This window comes from Triturus cristatus, chromosome 9 (genome assembly GCF_964204655.1).
Source record: "Triturus cristatus chromosome 9, aTriCri1.1, whole genome shotgun sequence".
Classification (NCBI taxonomy): domain Eukaryota; kingdom Metazoa; phylum Chordata; class Amphibia; order Caudata; family Salamandridae; genus Triturus; species Triturus cristatus.
The window spans coordinates 768,013,285-768,040,769 of NC_140592.1; the positions used below are offsets into that span (position 1 = coordinate 768,013,285).

The 27,485-nt window shown below is 43.7% G+C and overlaps 1 protein-coding gene across 6 annotated transcripts in view; it reads right to left on the reverse strand.

Moving 5' to 3' along the window:
* KIAA0586 (KIAA0586 ortholog) overlaps window positions 1-27,485 on the reverse strand; it is a 622,715-nt gene that overhangs the window by 490,304 nt on the left and 104,926 nt on the right. For all 6 annotated transcript variants that reach the window (XR_014968769.1, XM_085626122.1, XM_085626120.1 and 3 more), the window contains exon 9: window positions 13,679-13,787. Coding sequence is in view for 5 of the 6 variants with exons in the window: in XM_085626122.1 (XP_085482248.1) it covers window positions 13,679-13,787 (109 nt within the window). In the remaining variant the exon portion in view is untranslated. The remainder of the gene's footprint in view (window positions 1-13,678; window positions 13,788-27,485) is intronic.

Below are 27,485 nucleotides of genomic sequence, written 5' to 3' on the forward strand. Positions count from 1 at the left end.
TGGCCCTCTTGGAGAGGAGGATAGATACTTCGTCCTGTAAAAGCCGACTTTGAAGTTGAGGAAGGCGCTTCAATTGCGGGGGCACTTGCGGAGGGGGAGACTTGAACCTTAGCAAGTAACCATGCTGCACAATATTCAGCACCCATTTGTCTCTTGCTATGGTTTCCCACTATTCCAGGTGAAAAACGATACTCCCTCCTACCGGAGTGGCGAACGGATGTGGAGGAAGCAATGCCTCACTGTTTGGGAGGCTGCTTAGTGGTGGACTGTTGCTGCTTTGTGTTCCCTCTTCCTCTGCCACGACCCCTCTGCTGGAATTGGGGCCTCTGCTGGTTCTGGGAGGACCATTGAGGGGTTTGAACCCTCTGCTGGAAGGAAAGTTTGTCACCCTGACGAAAGCGCTTCCGGTATTCTTTGCGCTTCTCCGGACCTACAGCCTTGACAGTATCCCGTTCTGTCTTCATTTTATTCATTTCCTCATCGGCATGAGCCACGAACAAGGAGGAGCCGTTAAATGGAAGATTTAGAATCTTTTTCTGTGCATCAGGCTTGAGGCCTGTGAGGCGCAGCCAGGCTGAGCGCAGTGAACAGACGCCATGGGAGTAACCATGAGCGGCGAGATCTGAAGCGTCCGCTGCCACACTTATAACTTGATTGGCTACTAGCCCACCTTCTAGTAGAATTTCGCTGAAGTCCTGCCGGTCTTCTTTGGGGAGCTTTTCGGTGAACCTTGAGAGGGAGTCCCAAAGAGACCTGTCATATCGCCCGAGAAGGGTTGAGGCACTTGCAATCTTCATGGAAGAAGCCGACGTATTGCACATTTTCCTGCCATAGGAGTCCATCTGCTTACTGTCCTTCTCTGGGGGGACAGAAGATGACACAGACGCTGAATGAGACCTCATGGCTGCCGCCACAATGACGGAGTCCGCTGGTGGATCAGCTCTGAGAAATAAGGGCTCCTCGGCTGGGGCCTTATACTTTTTGGCGATCCTGGATGGTACGGAGCCCACCATAGCAGGGGTGAGGAATGTGGCCATAGCTGGTTCCAAGAGTCCTGGCACCAAAGGAAGCAGCGGTCTAGGAGCTGTGCAATGGTGTAAGGTGTCGAAGATGATTGTTGTGGGAACTACAGGAGTATGCAAAGTGATGTTCAGTTTCTGTGCACCCCTACCCAAGACATCTGAGAAGGTTTTGATATCATCGATGGGAGACACCCGCGATGGAGGAGAAGGTTGGAGAATAGTCCCGGACCGAGGACCTCATGGAGGAAGACCATGTGGGCGATCTTGTGCGTCTTCTCTTATTGGGACGGTCGTGATGAGAGCTGCGACGAGCCCTGGACCTTGATCGGTGCTTAGAAGGTGAACTTGGTCTTCTGGGGGGAGACTGACGACCCCTGGACCGTGATCGGTGCGTTGATGGCGATCTTGGTCTTCTGAGGGGAGACTTGCTTCTCTGAGGAGAGATCCTAGAAGGCGAGTAAGTGCGAGAGTAGTCCGAGCCCGGACTTCTGCAGTCACCTGTCCCAACACTTTCCAGCCAGCGAGGCGACAGACCGTACTTCTCTCCAGCTCTAGGAGATTTCTCCGGTGAAATTTGCACAATATGCAGTCCTGGGGATGTTGACTGGTCCCCAGATGACATCTCCTCTGTGGCCGCTGCACTTTTGTTCCTCGACGTCGAATGCCTCGATGCCGATGAAGTCTGCGTCACCATCGGCGTCGATCGAGGGGATCTGCTATGGGAACGCCGTCCCGCTCTCGACGGTGGTCTCGACGTCGATCGCCTACGGCGATGTGGAGACCTCGACATCGACTTTCACCGTCGGCCTGGTGATCTCAACGTCGATCGCCTACGGTGATGTGGAGACCTCAAAGTCGACTTCCGCCGTCGACTTGGTGATCTCGACGTCGATCTCCCATGGCGCCGAGTTGGCGTCGATCTTCTTGACGTCGAGTGATGGGACTTCGACGAACCTCTCGACGTCGACAAGCCCACTTGCGGCGAGATGTTCAAAGTCGTGACTCTCGACGCCGACCCCCTCGAGGGTGATGGAGAGTGTCTCGACGTGATGGAAGCCTCTACGTCGACTGAGACTTTTCAGGTCTGTCAGGACCCACAGCCTTCGAGCCCGAAGTGCTGTGCCTCACCGCCGACTTACTTGCATGCGGCGCAGAATCTCGACGTCGAGATGGTGATTCGTCCCTCAACGCTGAAGAGTGTCTGGGTCTCTTCGACGGCGACTTCGAATCTCCTGTTACCTTCTTCTTTCTGGACTCAGGAGAGGTGATATGTCGCCGTTTTCGGGGTTGTTTGCTTGAAGAAGGTGGTTTGAAGACTCCATGGTCACCTCCATGACGGCTTCTGTCCTTCTCCAGCTGGGCATAAAGTTGTATTCGCTCTTTGTCACGCAGAGTCCGCCTGGAAAATTTCTGGCAGTGGGGACACTGGTCAGGATTGTGTGAGGATGGAAGACACACAATACACACAGAGTGTGGATCTGCCAGTGCCATCTTATTGCCACAGGAAGGGCATTTCCTGAATAAGGCAGGCATTCTGACTGGAAAAAATTAGTGGTAAGACCAAAAAACCAGTAGAATAAGCCTTAAGGAGTCAGAAAATGTCGAGTTTTCTGAGAAAATATCAAATAAATCACTTTCAGTCAAAAAACTGAAGAGCTCAAGCTCTCATAGATGGAGCCGGAAAAAGAACTGACCTAACTGCCACCTGTGGTGCATCATGGGAGCAAGGGGTCTCCTGCAGGTCTTAAAGGCACGGTACCCCTACTCTAATGCCTTAAAAGGTAAGGTGTCAGTTTTCTTTGTTTCTTAGTACTCTGCTGCAGCCTACAGGCAAATGCCTGCAATTACAAGTTTGCTTTATGGCAATAAAGCATTATTGTATGACAATTGTTTAGTGCATCCTTTTTTCCTTATGGGTTAGGGGTATTACAATGCAAACCTATGTAATTTCAGCATTTTTGCCATGTTTGAAACATTTTAGACTGCATGTATATGTTTTCACATATGTATATATATATATTCACTGAAAAAACCATAGGTTTCACACATGTTATAGTTAGCTGGGCATTTCACTCGTGAAAAACCAATGAAATTCCCCCGTTATAATTAGGTCAGATAACTATAACTCGCGCGACCGCCACTCTATCACAAGGATGATGTCATCGGTGATGTCATGAGTAATGCCACTGACCATGTCATGAGTGATGTAATATGTGACGTCATGAGCACTGGATGGCGGGCGCGCGAGTTATAGTTATCTGACCTAACTATAACGGGGGAATTTCATTGGTTTTTCACGAGTGAAATGCCCAGCTAACTATAACATGTGTGAAACCTATGGTTTTTTAAGTGAATTTGCAAGGTTTTTTAAATGCTAATTCCTAACTATAACGTGTGTGAAACCTATGGTTTTTTCAGTGAATTTGTACGGTTTTTTAAATGCTAATTTATGTATTTATTTATTTAAAGTTTTTTCACCGTGCGCGTACCGTTACGTAGTTCGCGGAATTTTTCGGTTTCTACCGTGCGCGTACGCTACGCGCACTCCGCGATTTTTCGTAAAAAAATTAAAATACATTTTTGCCCTTGGGGGTCCTTCTGGGACCCCCTGACCAAGGCTAGGGGGTCAGGAACTGTCCAGCCTGCCCCCTTTTCACGTTATCCACCTTTGTTTTTCACCCCCTCAGACTGCGAGACACAAAATGGCGGCCGACACTTCATGGTTTCGACCGATTCGAATGTTTACTAAGATCTAACAACCAATCAGAACCGCGCTCGCGCACGGCAGCGTGCGCGTACGGTAAGCTTACGGTACGCGCTCGGAGCGCGCCTATAGATATATATATTGATTTAAATGCTATTTTCTCAGGAAATACTGAACAGATTTACACCAGACCTGCAAAAGGCACATCCCTGACCTGAGGACTACCTCTCTGCCAAATTTCAAGTAATTCTGTTCAGCCGTTCGGGCTGCAGCTTGGACTAAAGGTCCTATGGAAAAATGCATGGGGAAAACGCGTTTTGGGACCCCCCCTTTTTCTCAGGCCCCGCTTGACGAATCCCCCCGAGACTTTCAGGGAAGGAGCGGAGCGCCCCACCTATTTTGAAAATTTCGCGAGGATTCGTCAATCGGCGCCAAAGTTATTCAAAATAGAATGTTGCGGATTTCCTATGGAAACACGGTCCTAACTATAACTATCTACTGGCGACCGCCAGTAGATATATATATATATATATATATATCTATCTTACACGATTTCCCACCATATGCCACTGCCGAACTCCATAACGGGTGACTCCTTTGCGCGAGGGTAGGACTCGCGTGTTTCTATAACAACTCCGCCACAATTAAGGAGCACTCACGGGGTGTCCGAAAGTTCATTTTAATTCAAATAAAACCATGAACAGCAAATGCATTTCGGCGTCTCTCGCCTTCCTCAGTGCTCTCGTTCAGGCACATGAAATACAACACAGTCACTGATTCGTTTAAACATAGTCACCTTCCTTCTGATTGGTGAATGAGTGGCCAATGGGAAGGCTGCAATCTCGATGTAATTGGCTCAGCAGTAATGGATGCTTTTTCGGGTGTCGCTTGAATGTCGTTCTTTCCGCATCCATATGGAGCTCCATTAATACAACCCCAGCCGCATTCCATCGTTTCCCAGATGGGCTTGCCACTTGAAAGATCCTGTGTTGTCGGGCACCCCTCGTTGCAGCCGTAGTTCACATTCTCGTAGGCGCCGTTTAAATAAGCGGGAACCACAAACTTGTATAGTTTGCCACCTCCATGGGTGGACGAGAGAATTCTCCAGCTGCGGTTCAGGCAGTATAGGCGACTTTACAGCTTACACGATTTCCCACCATATGCCACTGCCGAACTCCATAACGGGTGACTCCTTTGCGCGAGGGTAGGACTCGCGTGTTTCTATAACAACTCCGCCACAATTAAGGAGCACTCACGGGGTGTCCGAAAGTTCATTTTAATTCAAATAAAACCATGAACAGCAAATGCATTTCGGCGTCTCTCGCCTTCCTCAGTGCTCTCGTTCAGGCACATGAAATACAACACAGTCACTGATTCGTTTAAACATAGTCACCTTCCTTCTGATTGGTGAATGAGTGGCCAATGGGAAGGCTGCAATCTCGATGTAATTGGCTCAGCAGTAATGGATGCTTTTTCGGGTGTCGCTTGAATGTCGTTCTTTCCGCATCCATATGGAGCTCCATTAATACAACCCCAGCCGCATTCCATCGTTTCCCAGATGGGCTTGCCACTTGAAAGATCCTGTGTTGTCGGGCACCCCTCGTTGCAGCCGTAGTTCACATTCTCGTAGGCGCCGTTTAAATAAGCGGGAACCACAAACTTGTATAGTTTGCCACCTCCATGGGTGGACGAGAGAATTCTCCAGCTGCGGTTCAGGCAGTATAGGCGACTTTACAGCTTACACGATTTCCCACCATATGCCACTGCCGAACTCCATAACGGGTGACTCCTTTGCGCGAGGGTAGGACTCGCGTGTTTCTATAACCACTCCGCCACAATTAAGGAGCACTCACGGGGTGTCCGAAAGTTCATTTTAATTCAAATAAAACCATGAACAGCAAATGCATTTCGGCGTCTCTCGCCTTCCTCAGTGCTCTCGTTCAGGCACATGAAATACAACACAGTCACTGATTCGTTTAAACATAGTCACCTTCCTTCTGATTGGTGAATGAGTGGCCAATGGGAAGGCTGCAATCTCGATGTAATTGGCTCAGCAGTAATGGATGCTTTTTCGGGTGTCGCTTGAATGTCGTTCTTTCCGCATCCATATGGAGCTTGTCAAGAATTCCTGTCATACAAGGGAAACACGCCCTTATGTAAACAGGAGAGCTGTTACATAACTCAAGGGAAACACGCCCTTATGTAAACAGGAGAGCTGTTACATAACTCAAGGAAAACACGCCCTATAAAGGGAGGAACCGGGAGGTACAAGGCTGTCGGATATTGTGTTTACACCGACGTACCTGCTTCGTGAAGAGCAGTGTTCCGGAGTGGTGCTCCAGTAAGGCAAGAACGGAGGTAGGTCGAGTCGTTACTCCCTGGGCCGTGTCTTGCCCCATCGTCACCTGTGAAGGACCCGGAAGCTCTACCGGTCAACCATTGAGCTTCGCTTTTTGACTCGGCTGAGTCCAAGCGCAGTGGCGCTTTTGCTGGTTGGAGTCGTAACTCCCAGCCCGACCAGAGACACAGGGACTGCCAGCTGTAACGCACACCAGGAGGTGTTTGCCGCGTTACAGACTCGGAAGTCCACAGGATCGATCGAGCGGCTGCTCTCGGTTCAGTCTTCTTGCTTGTGATTGGGGTATCGGTGACGCATCACCAGGAGGTGACTCCGCGTCCCGGTGCAGTCTGAGGAAGAGGTTGAGCGGCTGCTCCCTTCAGGTAGAGACCCCGGCTGGGTGTTTCCCTGACTCCTCGATTCTCCCCAACACTCTTCGTGCCCCTCACAGCCTACCGATTGGCATTGTCGGCCATTTCATTTCTGCCCTCTGTTGGCATACGCCGGGATCGGCGTATATGCAGAGGACGGTTAGGACCATCCGTGCTGTGGGCTGGTAACGTACTTAGCCTGGAGGATTCCAGTGACTATAACTTTTGTTTGTTCTTTGTATTTTATTTGCCTTCATTAAAAGAACTAACCCTTCACAAGTGGTTGCGTCCTCATTGTCGTGTCTGTTAAACGATCCTGAGACGTTCAGGGCGTTACAGAGCTCCATTAATACAACCCCAGCCGCATTCCATCGTTTCCCAGATGGGCTTGCCACTTGAAAGATCCTGTGTTGTCGGGCACCCCTCGTTGCAGCCGTAGTTCACATTCTCGTAGGCGCCGTTTAAATAAGCGGGAACCACAAACTTGTATAGTTTGCCACCTCCATGGGTGGACGAGAGAATTCTCCAGCTGCGGTTCAGGCAGTATAGGCGACTTTACAGCTTACACGATTTCCCACCATATGCCATTGCCGAACTCCATAACGGGTGACTCCTTTGCGCGAGGGTAGGACTCGCGTGTTTCTATAACAACTCCGCCACAATTAAGGAGCACTCACGGGGTGTCCGAAAGTTCATTTTAATTCAAATAAAACCATGAACAGCAAATGCATTTCGGCGTCTCTCGCCTTCCTCAGTGCTCTCGTTCAGGCACATGAAATACAACACAGTCACTGATTCGTTTAAACATAGTCACCTTCCTTCTGATTGGTGAATGAGTGGCCAATGGGAAGGCTGCAATCTCGATGTAATTGGCTCAGCAGTAATGGATGCTTTTTCGGGTGTCGCTTGAATGTCGTTCTTTCCGCATCCATATGGAGCTCCATTAATACAACCCCAGCCGCATTCCATCGTTTCCCAGATGGGCTTGCCACTTGAAAGATCCTGTGTTGTCGGGCACCCCTCGTTGCAGCCGTAGTTCACATTCTCGTAGGCGCCGTTTAAATAAGCGGGAACCACAAACTTGTATAGTTTGCCACCTCCATGGGTGGACGAGAGAATTCTCCAGCTGCGGTTCAGGCAGTATAGGCGACTTTACAGCTTACATGGAAAAATGCATGGGGAAAACGCGTTTTGGGACCCCCCCCTTTTTCTCAGGCCCCGCTTGACGAATCCCCCCGAGACTTTCAGGGAAGGAGCGGAGCGTAGCGCCCCACCTATTTTGAAAATTTCGCGAGGATTCGTCAATCGGCGCCAAAGTTATTCAAAATAGAATGTTGCGGATTTCCTATGGAAACACGGTCCTAACTATAACTATCAACTGGCGACCGCCAGTAGATATATATATATATATATATATATATATATATGTCAAAAAAATACCCTTTCAGGCATAGAGTGACGAATAAATTATGCAAATAATTTATTCGTCACTCTATGCCTGAAAGGGTATTTTTTTTACTTATACTGGGTGCTCCCTTGTGTCTGGACAAAGCTATACCTCTCTGAAGAGCTCTAATTAGAGCGAAACACTGTGTCAGGGGTTGCTTTTACTCATTTCAGGTTGGCTTGGTTGGTATTTTACCAATTCAAAGCTGTAATACTGTGCCTGGAGTGGTAAACGGCTTCTGTCATTTTACAGCTCGGCAAGGTCAGCACTGTGCTAGTCCTATGCTTAAAGACTTTGCTGTAGAAATGGCAAAAGACTTTGTCCATTTCTATCTCGGCGTGGATAGCACTGTGCTAATCCTATGCTTAAAAACTTTGATAGAAAAGCAGACATTTGAGGTGAGCAGATCTAGAGTGTCGCTGGTGTTGAGAGTGCTCTATACAGGAGCTGCTTTCCACCTAAACTTGAGATCTACCCAGAGTTCTCTACTTCTTTTTTGCATAATTTATTCGTCACTCTATGCCTGAAAGGGTATTTTTTTGACTTATACTGGGTGCTCCCTTGTGTCTGGACAAAGCTATACCTCTCTGAAGAGCTCTAATTAGAGCGAAACACTGTGTCAGGGGTTGCTTTTACTCATTTCAGGTTGGCTTGGTTGGTATTTTACCAATTCAAAGCTGTAATACTGTGCCTGGAGTGGTAAATGGCTTTTGTCATTTTACAGCTCGGCAAGGTCAGCACTGTGCTAGTCCTATGCTTAAAGACTTTGCTGTAGAAATGGCAAAAGACTTTGTCCATTTCTATCTCGGCGTGGATAGCACTGTGCTAATCCTATGCTTAAAACTTTGATAGAAAAGCAGACATTTGAGGTGAGCAGATCTAGAGTGTCGCTGGTGTTGAGAGTGCTCTATACAGGAGCTGCTTTCCACCTAAACTTGAGAACTACCCAGAGTTCTCTACTTCTTTTTTGCATAATTTATTCGTCACTCTATGCCTGAAAGGGTATTTTTGTGACTTATACTGGGTGCTCCCTTGTGTCTGGACAAAGCTATACCTCTCTGAAGAGCTCTAATTAGAGCGAAACACTGTGTCAGGGGTTGCTTTTACTCATTTCAGGTTGGCTTGGTTGGTATTTTACCAATTCAAAGCTGTAATACCGTGCCTGGAGTGGTAAATGGCTTTTGTCATTTTACAGCTCGGCAAGGTCAGCACTGTGCTAGTCCTATGCTTAAAGACTTTGCTGTAGAAATGGCAAAAGACTTTGTCCATTTCTATCTCGGCGTGGATAGCACTGTGCTAATCCTATGCTTAAAAACTTTGATAGAAAAGCAGACATTTGAGGTGAGCAGATCTAGAGTGTCGCTGGTGTTGAGAGTGCTCTATACAGGAGCTGCTTTCCACCTAAACTTGAGAACTACCCAGAGTTCTCTACTTCTTTTTTGCATAATGTATTCGTCACTCTATGCCTGAAAGGGTATTTTTTTTACTTATACTGGGTGCTCCCTTGTGTCTGGACAAAGCTATACCTCTCTGAAGAGCTCTAATTAGAGCGAAACACTGTGTCAGGGGTTGCTTTTACTCATTTCAGGTTGGCTTGGTTGGTATTTTACCAATTCAAAGCTGTAATACTGTGCCTGGAGTGGTAAATGGCTTTTGTCATTTTACAGCTCGGCAAGGTCAGCACTGTGCTAGTCCTATGCTTAAAGACTTTGCTGTAGAAATGGCAAAAGACTTTGTCCATTTCTATCTCGGCGTGGATAGCACTGTGCTAATCCTATGCTTAAAAACTTTGATAGAAAAGCAGACATTTGAGGTGAGCAGATCTAGAGTGTCGCTGGTGTTGAGAGTGCTCTATACAGGAGCTGCTTTCCACCTAAACTTGAGAACTACCCAGAGTTCTCTACTTCTTTTTTGCATAATTTATTCGTCACTCTATGCCTGAAAGGGTATTTTTTTGACTTATACTGGGTGCTCCCTTGTGTCTGGACAAAGCTATACCTCTCTGAAGAGCTCTAATTAGAGCGAAACACTGTGTCAGGTGTTGCTTTTACTCATTTCAGGTTGGCTTGGTTGGTATTTTACCAATTCAAAGCTGTAATACTGTGCCTGGAGTGGTAAATGGCTTTTGTCATTTTACAGCTCGGCAAGGTCAGCACTGTGCTAGTCCTATGCTTAAAGACTTTGCTGTAGAAATGGCAAAAGACTTTGTCCATTTCTATCTCAGCGTGGATAGCACTGTGCTAATCCTATGCTTAAAAACTTTGATAGAAAAGCAGACATTTGAGGTGAGCAGATCTAGAGTGTCGTTGGTGTTGAGAGTGCTCTATACAGGAGCTGCTTTCCACCTAAACTTGAGAACTACCCAGAGTTCTCTACTTCTTTTTTGTATATATATATATATATATATATATATATATATATATATATATATATATATTCTATATGCTCCGGGATCCTGCACATGGGTGGGGATTATTCATAGATTATGACTATTGATGAGTATCCCCTGAATGAGAAGGGAAAGAGTGTGCCTTCTCCTGCAAGAGCAAAAACTGTGCAGGAGGAGAAGCGGAGTGTGTTCCTGGTGTGAGGTGTCCCAAAGAATGCGGATGATAAGACAGCAAATCAAGAGAATCTGTTCTGTGAAGAGGTACACTCTCACTGTGCAGTTCCTGAGTCAGCTGTACCAAGATTGTATCCTATCATTTATTCCTGTGAAGCCCGGCAGCTTGACGCAGGTTCAAGAGACTGGTACTGCCATTGCGGCAATGAGAAGAAAGCTGCACCGCTATCAAAGCAGACAGCCCTGCTGGCCCCAGATATGACGTCATGGGGATACAGACTAGAGGCCACAAATACCACTGCTGAGAGCTTGATTGTAGCAGACCAGAGAGGCAGCAACTGCTGAGGTAGTCCCAGAGTCCATCGTGCTAGCCTGATCCCAAGTGTGGCTGCCACTGCAGCCCCCACAAAAAGAAAGTCAACGCCATACGGGAAGGAGTGCAACCGGTGTCCGACGCACTGCTCAGAATGATACTAACAGGCAGGTACAGGCCAGCACTTAGCCTGAACCAAGGCACAAGAGACTAAGGCATGTGGGCAAGTCTGTCCGCCCACTTGAGACTTCTGCTTCAAATGGAACGATAAAGACATTGTACCTCACGAGTTGCACATTGAGCCAGTGAGATTTTTGTAGTCACCTGCACCTGAGCTTAATTATGGATGAATCTGTAGAGGGTCGTGGGGTGGTAATAGCAGTATCTCGGAATGGAGAACAACCACCAGGGCTGAGGAAGAATTAGGATCTCACTGTTCAAACACAATGTATTAAAACCCTGTATGCCAGACCCATTGGATTGTGTACTATTTCCTTCTGCTGTGAGATTAAAGTACTTTCTATTTCCATAAAAGATGAGCACTGGGCTGGTTATAATGATATTTTGTCTGTCGGGTGACTGTTGAGTTCTGTGTGTTTGGCCCCATAAAGATAAGAAACCTTTTGCGACGAACGCAAAACAGGCGAGGTCGTTCAAATGGGACGGCTCAGAAAGCCGAGCAAAGACGTCACCGACACCTCTTTTCCAATGGCTGGCCACCGTTTAGCATAAACGGTGACGCCAGTCAATGGAAAAGAGGGGCGGGACTTAACGCCCCTTACAGAAAATACCACATCTCATTAAATCTCGCCAGCGAGACTGCGCATGCGCGCAGCCTACGCCAGGCGAGACCTAAAAAGGATATATTCAATGCCAAAGCAGTTACTTCAGCTGTATACATGGGAGCCAACTTTGGAGCCAAATTATAGAGGAAACAGCAAGAAGTGGAAAAACAATTCTACAAATATTTTCTGTTAGGACCAGGAAGGCTGCTGAAGCAATTATGAAAGAAGCAAAGTGTAAGGACTATTATTAAAAATTACGATGCTGAAGCCCCTGGTCTCTTGGTTGAATATTAAAAATGTGTATGAAAGAGTCAACTTCTTCATGTAGGTTAGCCTTAGTAATGCTTACAGAACTGAGATATGCCTCCAAACTACTTTGGAGACCTGAGGTACACATTGCAAGTATTGGGTTTGAAATTTACTGGACAAAACGATATATCACTAGTGAAAATGTAGCTAATGGTGTTAAAAGAAAGGTCCTGGAAGAACAAGCTTCAAAGTACTTTAAAGGACGCCCTGCTAAGCAAACAATACGTAAATATTAGAGGAGGAGGATGAAGACGGTATTGAAATGTACCTAAAGAATGTAAGTTCCTTTCCATTATGTTCACTTTATATAAAATTCAGGTTCAATGGTCTCTCTTTAAATTGCCACACTGCTGTTGGGAAGACAAGACAATTAAAGCAACTGTATCCGTAACCAAAGGTTACTGAAAACATCAAGCACTTTAAATTGTTTTGCCCCCTGTACAGTGGACCTTGCACAAGATAGTGTATCTCACTCTCTAGGAGATTCGGATTTGTGTTCTCAAGAAGAAGCACTGTTGTTTTGTTGTTTGAATAGACCAACTATAGTGCAATATGTTAAATGTCTAGGTTTTTGAAGATGGTATGGCAAGTACGATTGTGAGAGGGGAAGTGATTAAGTAAAAAAGAAAGTAAGTTGTTTAATATGTATCAATTGATTTAATCACATTTCTGTACTTTGCCATTAACCTGTGAAGGCTGTGACTGTAATGTTTTTATGTTTAAAAGAACCAGTGGTTCTTAAGGTATAATTATAATGATGTTGCTGATAGATTAAAAATAACATTGTCACACAAGGATCCCCATTCTTGAAGAGTGGGGCATTCTTATCCTGACAGTTGGCGATAGCAGCTCTGGCTTGAATGTCTAGGTACAGTCTTCTGATTACATTGCCACAAACACTTGGGAATGGAACTGCACAAGGATTGAGGAGGAACTAATTTACAATCCACAATATATCCTTTTGAAATGAGAATGCAATACATATTATTTGGGTGAGGTGGTTCAATGGTTTTGTGTTAAAAGCAATTTGGCTTTCTATTCACTCAGAAATTTACAATAATTGTCCTAACTACACCCCTGCTACCATTTCGGGATCCACTTTTGTCATCGCCAAGCCATTAACGTGACACTGAACCAGCTTTTGGTTGAGTTCTTTGCAAGGAACGTGCACAGTCTTAAAGGGAAGGCACATATCTATGATCTTTGCCAAAATGGAGGTGAGATTAGTATTAACAACCTCCAGTTGCTCTGAATTAAAGATATGCCTATACAGTACTGCAGATTTGGGAGTCGTATATGGTGCTTTCCAAGGAGGGGTGGTTAAGGGGCGTTTACCTCTAGGTTCTTGGTGTGTGGTAATCACTTTAAACTTCAAAAGGATTAAATAGTGGTCTGCCAAGTGCATCAAATGGTTGCAGGATATGGAAAAATGGAACACAGAGAAGAGAAAAGAAAAACAGAGATAACATTGCAAATGAAGATGTGAAAACAACTAACATTTGGAAAACATTTCTGCTTTCATTCCTATTAAACAAACGTAATATGTAGCAGATAATGAGGTCTGTTCCATATGTGACAGTAACGATCTGCCTCATGCTCATAATAAGATGCAATTGGACACAATGGAGGAAGATAATTGTTTTATTAGAATATAAAAAACAATACAGCTTTCAAAGTTTCAGCGCCCTCCAGTGTAATAATAAATTAATGCAAAGTTTTACTAAAATGTGACATACTTGATTTAACAAAAATGGACAGATTTGTTGAGCAAACAAGGATCACTTTATAACTAAGTAGTTACAAGCATAAAGCGATTATTTGCTTACTTGTTCTTACTAAGCTTTGTTATGGTCACTGGAGTCTTCTCACCAAAAGCTGGTTGACTGACAGGAGATTCCGGATGCCTTAAAATCTGTTCCAAAAATCTCCCTTTTTCTAAAATATGAATACATGTAAACCAGGTTAATACAAACGTACCCACTAATGAGGTGAATGAGGACTAAAATAATCAAATAAAATGAGTACTAAATTAATAATTAAAAAAACATATCCACGACACATTTCAAACATTTTAACAGAAGAACTGATTTACAACCATATTCTCATTTTAGGCAGAAAATGCCATTTCAAGAAAATTCAAAATAACAGTTTAAAAAAAACAAAAAGTCTTGCTTGGAGCAAATAGGATAGAAAGAATAGTCTCACTGCAAACAGATACTGTTACAACCACCATTTTTGCAGTAACAGTTTGAAATTTTAAATGTATGCAAAAACATTCACGATAACAAAATAAGTATTCATTTGTCACATAAGACGACTGCAAATTCCACCAGACAAGTCGCCATTGAGAAAATTACTTGGAAGTAGTTGAATATAGTCTCTTAAATGGCTCCAAAGCTGAATATATATCTAACCACTCTTTCAGTTTTTAAAATATGAATTTAAGCAGATTCCTTGGGTAGACCATACTGCAGCCGGAATTGAATAAGGTACTCCTGAGAGCGTGTCTGTGTTTTCCTTGTGCTAATGGCACTATCACTGCAGCTATACAGGACACAGTTCCTATTCTGAGACCAAGTGCTAGTGGTTACTACTACAGCTTAAAATGGTTGCAGAAAATTGTTGCAATTGAATTCTGCAGGTTTCAGAAACTCTTCAAATTCAAGAAAAGAAGAAAAAATACAATGCATCAATCGCTTAGTGACTAGTTGTAGGAAGGTGGATATCTGACTATGGTTACCCCCAAACTTTTTGCCTAGTGTCTAGCTGGTATTTCGACTTAGTTGGCCTGAGATCCTGCCATTCAGGGTCTCAGGCTGTCTGCTCTCTCTTTAAAATGGACTCCATGTACCCTAGGTACATTCCCAATTGGTAAGGATCACCTTATTGGACCCTGTACAGTGTACCCTAGGTACCCAGGGCATAGGTGTACCCTAGGCCTCCCAGGGGCTGCAGCATGTATTATGCCACCCCTGGTCTGGCCTTCCAATCAGACACAACTGGCTGATCACTCAGCTGGGGCAAGGTCGTGTAATCACCCCTTGCTTAGATATAGTATACCTATATCTACCCTTAAAATAGACACATGTGTACCTATCAGCCACTCCTATGGCAGGCCTTAACAATCCTGGAGGCAGAGTGCTTGGTAACATGTGAGATGGTGCTCTAGCATGAGCTGAGCCTGTCTGCAGCTTTCGGAACCATGTCCTTATAGCTGTTCTATGATATAGCCTACCATATACTCTTAAAGTGCCTTATAATCTTAAACGGTTATGGTAACTATGGTTTGGCTTTATCAAAACATGTCGTGTAAGGTGTCTAACACTTTGGAATAATACCCCCATACCATTTCTGGTGATGAGGATATTATTCCCCCCTTCTAGAGGGAGAGACATGTTAAAATCCTACTTTGCTGTTTAACTCTAACCAAAGCCTCAGCATCGCAAAATGGATGCTGCTGCCACAGACACAAGTCTGACCTCCTGCTGCTGGGAGTGATCCCAGCAAGGGAGGCTTGGACAATAGGTTTCCTGCTTGGGGAGGTGCTAGCACCTCCCCAGACAGACTTTAGTGTATTGGGGCAGGGAGGGCTGAAAGGAATGAGACATGCCTGGGGCACACAAGGTGTCCCATGCATAGTCTTTTTCAAACCGGTGCTGGGGCACTCCAGCCCCAGTCCTGGCGCGAAACTGGACAAAGGGAAGGGGGTGTAACCACCCCCCTCCCAGGTCCCACCCATAAGGCGTGACCTAGCAGGTATCCCAGCCCCCCAGATTAGTATAAGAGTGGGAGTTGGGCCTCAAGACTTTAGATTATCCTGAACCTGCAAACTTGAACAGAAACTCTGGACCTTCGACATTCGACGAAAGAAGAAGACTGAAGAATCTCCCTTGTGGCCAAGGAGTGGCTACCCTGTGCAAACAGGCACCATCAAGAGACTACCCTTTGCTTTGCTAAAGTTCTACGAGGGACCGACTGCAGAGCCTGACCAGAGCCTTGACTTCCAGACTTCTCCGACCCTGATCCACATCCACAGCAGAGCTGAGATCCGTGGAGGCGACGAGAGACGTGGGACCGGCTACCTGGGAAAAGTGGCTAGTATCTTCAAGCGCAGCTTCTGAGGCACCCTCGAAGTTGTGCACCGGGGATTGAGAAGCCCCAACCCCAAGCACCATCTGCACCGAAGACCAGCCCCCCACACTCCACGAGTCCTGCGTGGGGCCCTTCTGCATTTTCCTGCTTGCCGCGTCTGTCCGGTTGCTTGCCCGCTGGCTAGTGGCCTTTGTGACGACGCATCCTGAAATCTTCATCGCTGGTTTGGCTCCTCCAGACTGGCTCCTGCTTCTTTGAAAAAGAGAAGCACCCCAGACCTTCCTGGTCTGCACCAGAAGCAAGTCCTCCGTTCTGCGTGGGTTCCGCTTGCCAAGGCTTGGTGAGTCCTAGTCCAACTTCGACGCCGCCGACAGCAAGAGCCTTCGTGGGACAGCTCGCCTCCTGGTCCTGGTCGTCCTCGACGTTCCCTGGTCCTCGTGGCTGCAGCGACAAGCTCCACCTTCACCTGCAATCTTCACGACATCGCCTGGTTCCTTCCTGGTTCCACGTGGTCACTGGCTAGTGACCTTGACTCTGTCCCTTCTGCTTGCAGGTCTCCTCTCTTCTTGATCCCAGCCTTGGGATCCACCGGACACTCTTCACTGACTGCCTGTCAGCACCTTTCTTCAGGCATCCATAGGAGTCGACGACGAAACCCGACGCAACTTCACCCCTATGCACCCGCAGCCTGTGGGCTAGGTAACTTGGGTACTCCGGTGCTCATCAGGATAGTGACTATCCTAGTGTCTAGTTTTCCAGTCTCGACTTCCTAGCTACTCCGGAAGTGTCCTAAATCTATCTATTTCTAAACTGTACTATTGCTAGTGACTTTTACGCATTACGCGTGAGTGTTTCCACTCTGCACCTGAATCCCGTGGGCCTCCCACTTCCTAACCTTTGGTAGTATAGTGTAGCCCCAGCGATTCCCTAGGCCTAGGCCTATCCTATTTCCGTGACAGTGGTCCTTATACCACTTACTTAGTATATGGTTTGCGTGGCCCCTAGGGTCTAACTGTGTTACTTACCTGTGTGACTTAATGTATGCATAAATAAGACTGTGTTGTACTTACCTCTAATCTCATAAAGAGTGCTGAGGGTTTGACTAGAATAAATACACTTTATTTTATATATATATCTGTTGTGGTGTCCTTTCATTTGGTATTCAAGGGATTACATATGGTATCACAGCTGGCTTCACATGCCATTCAGAGTTTAGCCTAAGACTGCTCTTGTCCATGCTACCACTAGGATAGCTGGTCTATAAGGTTGACTTTACAACCAATCACCATAAGGGTATTTGGACTGATATAAGGTGTACACTAGAACTAGTGACATCATACATCAGGCCAACTTCTCACACTAGTGCCTTCCATATGAAATGTTGAATCATATTAGTAAAGAAGAAGATTCCACGAAGAGTAAAAATGCTAAACTATGGAGCAAAATGACACTCTTTAAGACGATAAAGCTGTGACCATAAACAATGGCAACTTTATAAAATAATTAAACCTCTTCAGGTAGTAAAAGATCTAACTAAGACTTCAGATAAACAGATTAATCAGATATTTGCTGACCACAATTAATTCACCTGACAACTCCTACCAACTATTTTGAAGCTTGTTTTTAACAGCACTGTAGCACCTTAATACCTACTCTATTGTCATTGAGAAAAAACATATGTAATGATCATTAGGAATGAAAAAAAAGACATGGGCTTCTATTGATTCACATTGGTCCAAAAAATGTACAAAAAAAGAGAAAAGCCAAGAGCATCTAAATAAACATAAAAAACACAGCTTACTCCAGCCCTATAATATCTCAATCTATCAAACGTATACAGTCAGTCAGTCAGTCAAAGTACTTTATTTCGATAAATAAATATCATAAAAAGGCATAGAAACAGTACAATCAATATTACAATATTACAAAAAATCAACAATTCATATTATCTAAAATGTTTAAGAAGGGGTGTCAGTAAAATAAAACATCATAAAAACATCATTTAGCATAAAACATTAATATTCTCCCAAATTCGCAGATGTTATAATTCATATAAAAAGTTAAATAATCATCCAATTCATTACATTAAAAATTAATCGGATTGATAACAGGCTTCCTTTTCTTGGCCCTAACAGCACCCACTAAAAAACTTGCAACATGGAACATGATCCTGGGGGTCTGCAATAACTGTAGATACAGGAGGGCAGGTTTGACCTGTATAAACCCCGCCTCTTTTAGAATTGGGAACAAATATTTCTTTCTTAAAGCCGCGTAATGGTCACAGAACATCAAGAAGTGCATTGTGTTCTGGATCGAGAAATCATCACAATTACACGGCGTTCCTTTTTCAGGAGGACACCAAGTTTGAAAGTGACCAAGAGTAAAATGAATCAGGTTCAGCCGAAAGCGTGTAAGTAGAAACCTCACAACGTTGATCGTTACATATTTACCAGACGTTCTCAGAATAAGCAAAAACATCCTTGCATTTGAACATTACCTTATATCAACTAGCAACCATACACATACCCTGAATCTAGACTTTTGCTGACTGGTTGTTTTTAGTTTTCTAGATTAGTAAACTTCTGTAATCTTAAGAGAGTTTTGGAGCCTGTAATCTTTTTGATTTATCTGCATCCCTTGTTCATGAAGCTCATCTCTCACTTATTTTTGCTATTTTTACAATCAAATTGGGTTTCTGGACTTTGCAATATTGTTGATGCCACCAAAACTGCTGTTGGTCTTAACATGCTAGGCACCTTGTTATCAAGATAGAAATGGGTAGGCTTCTCAATGCAGTTAGAGGCAACGTTAGCTCGGTTTGAGAGCTGGTCGAAGCCACATTAACCATCGCCAGTGCCAAGTTGAACCAAGACTGCACTGATTATGCTACAGACATCAGAGCAGCTCCCAAAGGAGGACCAGAGTACATAGACTTTTGCACAGAGAAAATGACCAGATTAGCTTGCTGTAATTCCTCATTCTGTTCCTAAGGAGACAGAAAGCCACCTGTTCCAGTGCTACCACTTGTAGCCCCATTATGGGCTTCTCTGATTGATCTCTGGACATCTTTCTATAATTTGATTTCATGACAGGAGGATGGTGATTTATACCTACAATTATGCTCTAAAATTCATTATGTGTTATGTCTCCTGCACACAAGCAGAACAACAGAGCTCTCAGTCACTGTCCGCGTTTGACAAGTTAATGAATTGATGAGTGATCACACCATAGCAAAGATAAAAGATCAGTTCAGATTGAGAAATGTCCTTGATTGATCAGAGATCCTATGAACGGTTCGCACTGATCGCTAATAAGAAGATTATTAGATGTCATATGGATTGTAAAAGTATACTCAAAGATGACAACTTTTTAGTGCATTCTAGAGAACCATAGATTTAATTCTAACACAATCAGGTTTCCTTTATATTTGCTTTAATCACTAACTGATGGAAAAGCAAAGAAAAAACAGGTGTTTAAGGATATGTGCTTAAAATATTTTATAAAAGACAGTTATATGCCAATAATGGCCCTTTGTTCTGCTGAGTTATAATTAATTTAGGTTTTTTTCTATCGGTCTATCTAGGGCTGTTGTCTGCTCACTTAGTCTTCAGTCTTGAGCCTTCGACCCAAATATTCTTCACTAGAGCCTCTATACTCTTGCCCTTTAATATACAACCCTTAATAAAAAAGGCATATTTCCAATTTCTGTTTTGTCTACGATTATGTTACTCTCCTTCATCAGAGCCATATATGACTTGTTCAGTTGAGCCTCAGCAATAATAATGTATCCGCTTTGTCTTATCCCACTAAAGTATTATCTCAATCTTAGTAGAGCTAGATATGCCCTATTGCAGCACAGGAGGTGGAGATGTCACCCGAACCTTATTCTTCCTCCCCCCCACCCAAGTCCATTCTACTCCCAAGAAGTTACAGACTGATACAGTGGAGATCTCAGCACCCTTGTAGCTTGTCTAACCTATGCCTCACCACAAAAATCAGTAACATTCTTTCAAAGACCCTGTCAGATGGGGGAGAACCCATGAAGTCCCTCCCATTAGATTGCAAATATCTAAGGGGGTCTACTGATCTCAGTTTGATGAAAACTTTACATTTTTTGCTAGCGTTTTTTTGTGGTCCAGGCCACAAGACTGGAGTGATCTAGGGCAGAATTCCTTAGCAAATTAAAAACATCGCCCAGGATAAGGTCACCCCATGCTTTTTTTATTAAGTCCAAGAGTTTCATAATTGTTGCTGAGAAACAATAGTCGCATAATGATTAAAACAAACCTTGTCCACTGTATGGCAAAAGTTAATATGATGATCTTCCCCTGTGTGTCATTTTCCTTAATCTGTGTTGTCTGTATGTAATGTTAAAAACATATAGCTACCCCTGATATTTTCCATGTATTTGAGGCCCAGAACTAAGAGAAGATGAGTACAGTTACACATTTGGGACTGGTCTGCTCTGACGGGATGCGTTTCTTGCAGCAAAATTAAGCTTGGCCCTTATGACTTTATGTAGCGCCTTATTTGATTGTATTTATTTGGGGAACTGATACCCTTCACATTCAGTGATCATAGTTTAAATCTCAATCTCTCTAATAGGCTCTCAAAGTGCTGCATGATGCCTCTTCTCACTTCTTCATTCAGGACTTTAATTTGTCAATTAGGATATTCAGAAAGTGTTTACAATTTAAGTACTCAGGACTGTACTATTAAGATCACCGCAACCTAGGTGAACAACCAGTATCATTTTGCAGTTCTTCATAGCTTCTCCTCCCTGCTCTCACCTTTCTTCCCCTCTTCAGAGGCATTTTAATGTCGGAAAGATTTAGCATACTAGGCAACTAGCTTTCCTATTGCTTATGAGCTCATCCTACCCAGGGAACCTCTGTGTGCCTGTTCTCTCCATCTCGGTATAAGCAGCTTTTCCCTCAGAAGCCACAATAACTATCAGCACCTCCAATCAACACTTTCCTCTCTCCACAGTAGATGGATATCTGCAGAACTGTGCACCACTACATCGTAGCTGTCCTCTGTTACCTCAGATGTATCTTCATCTCACCTGATCCTGCTGCAAACCCACACTTGTGTGTTTGAGTGCTACTCATGACTTATGAAGGGCTGGTTGCCCTGAGTTTGCATCAGGTTATCTGCAGTATCAGAATCCTTATCTGCTCTGTGTTTTTGCAACTTTTCACCTTTTTTACTGCTTCTGGAGGTGTGCCTGGTTGGTCAATGCTCAATGCGGCTGCCTTCGGCTGTTCCAACCCCCAATGGTGGCCATTTGTTGTTTTGCCCTCAAAGCGACAGATGTGGTCCTGTATCATAATGCTGTCTTGCCTCAATCTATTCACTGTCTCCTCTGGCTTACCCAACAGGGTCATTCTTTGCTCAAGGGCAGGAAAATAATTTCACAATTTACCCCCTTGTCATGGTCAGGGCTAGGAGGAGGCACCAAAATCCCTGCAGTGACTGGTCTTTTCACTCCTGATTGAAAGTCACTCCTTTTTTTTTTATTTCACTCTACATCTGAATTGGAAATTTTCTTATTTCATCAACATGAATAACACACACAAACTGTTTATGTTTGATCAAGGCCGCCTTTTTACTCTTGACACACTGATGCAGTCTCAGTTGACTTTTCTTTTCTGGTATAACAAGAAAAGAAAAGTAAGATTGGGACCCCAAGTATAGACTGATGCGCTACCAGTTACTAGCAAAATAAGTTTGCAACCTTTGGATGTAACTGGATACAAACTTAAGTCTGCTTGCTTAGGTTGAAGGTGTCTCAAAGTAAAGTCCCTTCCAACTGAGGATTTGCAGAAGGCACTTACTTCTCTTTCCAACCACAGAGATTTCAGCTCAGCAGTTGTAAGAGTCTTTATTTAGGCATATCCAACTAACTTATCTTAACAAGTGAACAGAGTACTCTAAACTCAATAGTCCAACTTGCTATTGGCACGGCCAAAACTCAATAACACTAGACGTTCTATCCTGGGTAAATTGGCAGCCTGCGGGACAACAAAAGAAATGCTATTGTGCATAACAGCATACATTAGAGGCATATACTTTTCCACTTCTCTCTTCCAGTGGTGTATCCAAACCGGAATACAGCATTCATACTCAAAGAACTAACCGTCCATAAATCCAAGAAATCTTTTACAGAAAGGTGCTCCTTTCAGTACAGTCCTCCATTCTCTAGACGGTATGCCTCACTGTTTGCGTACACAACATAATTACAAGGTGCTCTGAAAACAGCTTAATATCTGGCTGCTTAATCAATAACTCATCACAACTCTAATCAACTGTGTGAGAACACAGTTATTGAGCCTTTTGTTGGAATACCACACAACATTTTAGCAGCCCTGACATATTTGAGGAGTTGGTATGGCATATTCAGCAACCCTGCCGGACGTTATGTGCTATTAAGATTATTGGCATGCTAGAGCCTGATAAAATGGATTGACATAACAAATCTTAGCAACCCGGTGTCACCATGAGATTTCTGAGGAATAGCCATAGGACAATGGAAAGCACTAACCCTTTAGAAGCCCCACTGGCACATTAAGCAATCCAATACATATGAGAAACAGCCCTAGCACCTTCAGCAGCCACACCAAATTGAAGCTACAGTCTTTTCAGACTGGATAGTCCAGATGTAGTTGAGCATACTCAGTGGCACATTAAAAAGTCCTGATATGTTTTAGCAACTCATCTGCCACACTTACCCAGTGAGTAGCAGCCTAGATAGATTGGAATTGCAGTAACATCTGGAAGCCTTGGCAAAGAATTACCATCTGCGGCAAACTTAGAAGTGTATATCTGACTTCAGCAGTTCTTTCAATTCTAAATATTATTATGTAGGTGCAAGACTACAGGGTTCCCATTCGTAAAACCCAAAAAATCACTTTTGTCAAAATGGAATTTTGTTGAGTGTAGTGATGAATACACATTGCAGAGTGGTATACTTGCAAAACATTTTTCTTTACTGTTTATGCCAACTGTATAATATCCTTCTATCCAAGGTTGCATTAATAAAATAAGTTTATTCATTCTAGTAAGCGAACTTAATGCTGAAAAATATTGTATATTTCTCAATGCATTTTGAGTCTGTGTTTCTTTGACCGAGGCATTTCTCCCACTTTCAAAACTAATAAAAAAAATAAGTATAAACAAACCCTTATCTCAATGCACAGAAAGTAAAATAAAACGCTTCTTTGGTCAGTTATAGAATCATCAAACCAGATTCAATTGTATTCACATATTTGTTCTAAAACCAGTGTTCTAAATCCCGTGTTCTAAATCCCAGTTCACATGTTTACCATCTTGCATCATCCGCCATTTTAGAATTTATTTTACCCTGAATTCTAAGGTTTTCACTCTGCAATTGAAGGGGGGGCTGTCACATGCAGAATAAGCATGTGCATTTGATTTAGAATGAGGTTTTTGTTCTTTGAAATATACCATCAGCTCAAACTTAATGACTGTTAATCTTGGAGAGGTGTTCAAGCCTTCTTATTTTAACTTCCCTCTGGTCTGTCCCATAAATACTAATCCAAAAGGCACTTTGCAAGTAAATGTGGAAATAAGTGTTGCACAGCTGTGCTAGGATGCCTTATGAAGTCTACTCTAATAACACTGGAACAGCTTATACAAAAGAGATGTGGTCATGTGGAAAGTGTCCCATTTCTTCGTTTTCTCAGCATACCAGTGTTCATTTTCTGTTGCCCGAGTTTAGATTTCTCCTGCTTTGGTATGCAAACATTCCTTCCTTTTAAACAATGTTTTAATGCTAAAATGCTTTTTCATTAATATTCATTGATAGGACTTTGTTTAATTAAATTGCTCTGAATTGAAGACTTTGGACCTCATTTAGAATATTTTGGTTGGTATATCGGTCCACCGGGGAAGCAGAGGGATGAACTCATCTGTCCTGGGGGAAGACTAACAGCCATACTTGGGAAGATCTTTTAGTCTTCAGCAGAGTCTGTCATGGCTATTCCACGGAAGGCACTGACACTTTGATGAGTGGGCACCATACTTAATGTGCCTGCTCAGCACAGGTTTTTGGCTCTCCATGATGGTGCTGAATATGAAAAAAGTACACTAGAAGGTCTGCCCTAAATAGGGCAGGTGGTCTGAGGCACTTTGATCAACAGCCAAATGTCCAATGGAATATTGGTCAAAAGTTACAGCAGGTACAGCCAGCATAGGCTCTACTGTCAGAAACTGGGTGGCTACCGCCGGTTCAAACAAAAACAGAGCAACTGCACCTTTGGCAGACAGGTCATCTGCCATAGTTTGAGTACCCCATCCATGAACTCTAAATCAGGACATTTGTCACAAAAAGGGCAGTCCATCTTTTGTTTTTCCCTTAACACAGATGTTCGATTAATCACTGAGAAAACTGGTTTGATGTAAAAAAAATATTGCAATCAGTTGATTTTCTATGCAAGGTATTCATCCATTGTTTACAGAAATGCCCAATCCAGTCATCCAGAAAATGTATTGCCCTTTCACTGGTCTTGTAGACAAAGAAATTTGTTCTAGCTTTTTATTCAACAGTCTACAATTCTCCTCTAATTCCTCTAGGTCACTGTCCACATCAGCAACATATTGTCTATGAAACAGTACATTACTTTAAGGCTATTTTTCCAATATTGTGCCTCTAGTATAAATGTGTTCTCAAGTGTGTTTCATAGATCACAGTGAGATAATGGTTTGTTCATATATTATTTCTTTGTTTAAGAAACATTTTGAAAGTGGTAAAAACTCTTCTGAGTATGTAAAGGACAAGTTTTTATAGTTAATGTAACTATTTCTAGAAGGATATACATAGTTGACATGTACAATAAGGGAAACACATTTTTGCAACATACAGATACGTCAGCGAGCAGTGCACAGCACTGCATGCAACAGTAAGTCCTGAGTCTGACGAAGCCTAGATCAGGCTTCTCCAATGAGTATCTCGAGAGCTACTAGTTGCTTTCCGGCTATCAGTACGTGTCTCTCCCATGCGTAGCTTGGCTTACTGGATTTGAAACTTTTCTTGTTTGAAGTAATGTATGTCTATCAAAATTGAAAAGCGTGTTTTCAAAACTAAAACGAATGTGTTTCCAAAACGAAATAGCTAATGTCTGGAGAAAATGCTTGCATTGCCAAAATATATGCTTAAAGTTCATATTAGAGAGATAAATTATGTGGCGTTGGGGAAAGATATTACTCTGATATTAACTTGGTGCCAGGGGCATTCCAGCTACGGCGGTTATGAATTACCCATGTAGAGGCATTGCACATTGACAAAGCATTTTTTGCTTTACTGCTGGCCACCCATGCCTAATGCACTGAAGAGATCCCTGCAGGTACTCTTGCATATGTTTGAACCTAATGCAATCATGTCTGATTACAATATAAAATAAATATATCTATATATATATATATGTAATATTATTAGTAGCTTGAGATGACTTTTTATTGAGCATAAGTAGCTCTTGTTACAAGAAAGGTTAGAGACCCTTGGGCTAGATGAACAAGTTACTCATCTTCTGTAATGCCTTAACTGGTAGAGATTCTATCTAGTCAGAGATTCCTTACCTTAGAATATTTCCCAGGCATCAGATAGGATCCTGAAATATTTGAGCAATCCCCTTGCGTGCCGGCAGGTGCCATCGTTCAGCATCGTTGGTGTTGCATGTGCCGGAAGTGTCATGTTTGGTGCCTATATAGGCAGCATCCCAGTGTGCAGACCTCTTTTTTTTTTTTCCACACCAGAAGCGCAGAGCCAAGCTGAGGAGAAGTATTTATTCTGACAAAATTGAGGTACAAAGTATCTCTTTAATATGGTAAGACAGTTCGCTGAACGGGGAGGATCGGTAAGGAATCTGCAGCTAGATAGAGATTTCTACCAGATAAGGAATTACTGAACTTGTACATCTGATATATACTTCTAGCCACAAATCCCTTACCCAAGAATATATATCAAAGCAATCTCTCCCCAGAGGTGGATCTGAGGACTGTTTAGACTAAAAAGCATTGTCGGACCTGACTGACTAGGCAGTAGTGTTTGAAGAGCGTGTGCAGTAACGCCCACGTAGCTGCCTGACAGATATCCAGAACTGGGACATCCCCTCAAGCCAATGCAGTGGTCACAGTTTTGGCTCAGGGTGCTGTTTCTTAGTAATTGAGTAGCAGATGTTCATGGAGAGAATGATCCATCGAGAGATGGTTCTTCTCTGAACTGCCTTTCTCTTTTTTGCACCCACAAATCCAAAATAGAGTTGATCCTCCAACCGGAAATCTTTGGTGCGATCAATGTAGAAAGATAATGCTCTTTTTGGTTCCAGGTGGTGAACTCTCTCCTCTTCCCTGGTAGGAGGGGGGACGGGGTCAAAAGATAGGCAGGGTGATGTTTTACCCGATGTGGACGAGTGTGTGTACATTTTTTCTTTTTTTTAATACTTTTTATTGGCATAAACATGCATCCAATATGTTACAATTCATAAAACATCATGTCTTGTTCATAGACAGGAAGAATTACAATCATCAATCCAAATGTGAATACTATTGCGTATCAAGGATGCAATTGGATCGAAAGAGAAGGATAAAACCTTGAACAGAGTGGAGGGTGAAAAGGGGGGAATGGAAAAAAGAAGAGGAGAGACAGGGAAAAAGGGGGGGAAAAAAGAAAAGGGGGGGTACAGAGCATTCATTCCTGGAGAAGGGTGATGTGGCATAAACGCCTCCAAGCAAGGAGGAAGTCTATGAGGGACTGAGAGGGCAACTGGCAATCAGGCATGTGTGCTCAAGGAGAGAGCTGATTGGTCAGCGTCAGCTCTTGGAATTTGTGCGTTCCAAAGATCTGAAATGGGATGTTTACAGAGGCCTTTAATTTCTTCCCTGCGCAGTAGTGTACTCTCAGCACGGGCCCACGCCAGCATAGAAAGTGTCCATGCAGAGGCGACTGAGGGATCCATTTGCAGGTAATGAGCCGTTTAGCCAAAAGGAGGGCCAGGTCAGTAAACGGCGTTTGTAAGGCCCCAGAATGCACACCTCCCAGTTGTAGGGAAGGACCGTGCCAGTGCAGGAGGTTAAGTGAGAGGTAACATCCCTCCAATTTGTGGCCAGGGCAGGAACAGAGCACATGCACCATTCCTACATCCTGAGTAAGGCACCTAGGGTAGGCAGCATTGGTACATTAAAAAAGAACTATTGATGTGGCTGGTGGTTAAATATGGCCTGTGTAAAATGTAGAATTGGATCAATTTAAATTAGACATTACGGGATACTATGGCAGGACGTTCTGCCATTCACCATCAGTAAAAGCACGGCCACAAAGTGTGAGAGTGTGGGTTTGAATGAGAGTGTGAGAGTGAGTGAGAGTGAGTGTGTTTGTTTGTTTGTTTTTGCACTGGCAAGCCAGTGAGTTTGTTGTCCTTCTGTGCCCAGAGGTATTGAGTGACAATGTGATGTGTGGTAGCATGTTGCATCTCACTCCAGGCCTAGGTCAGTGTAAGGGTGCGAGTACCTTTGCAAAAGGGA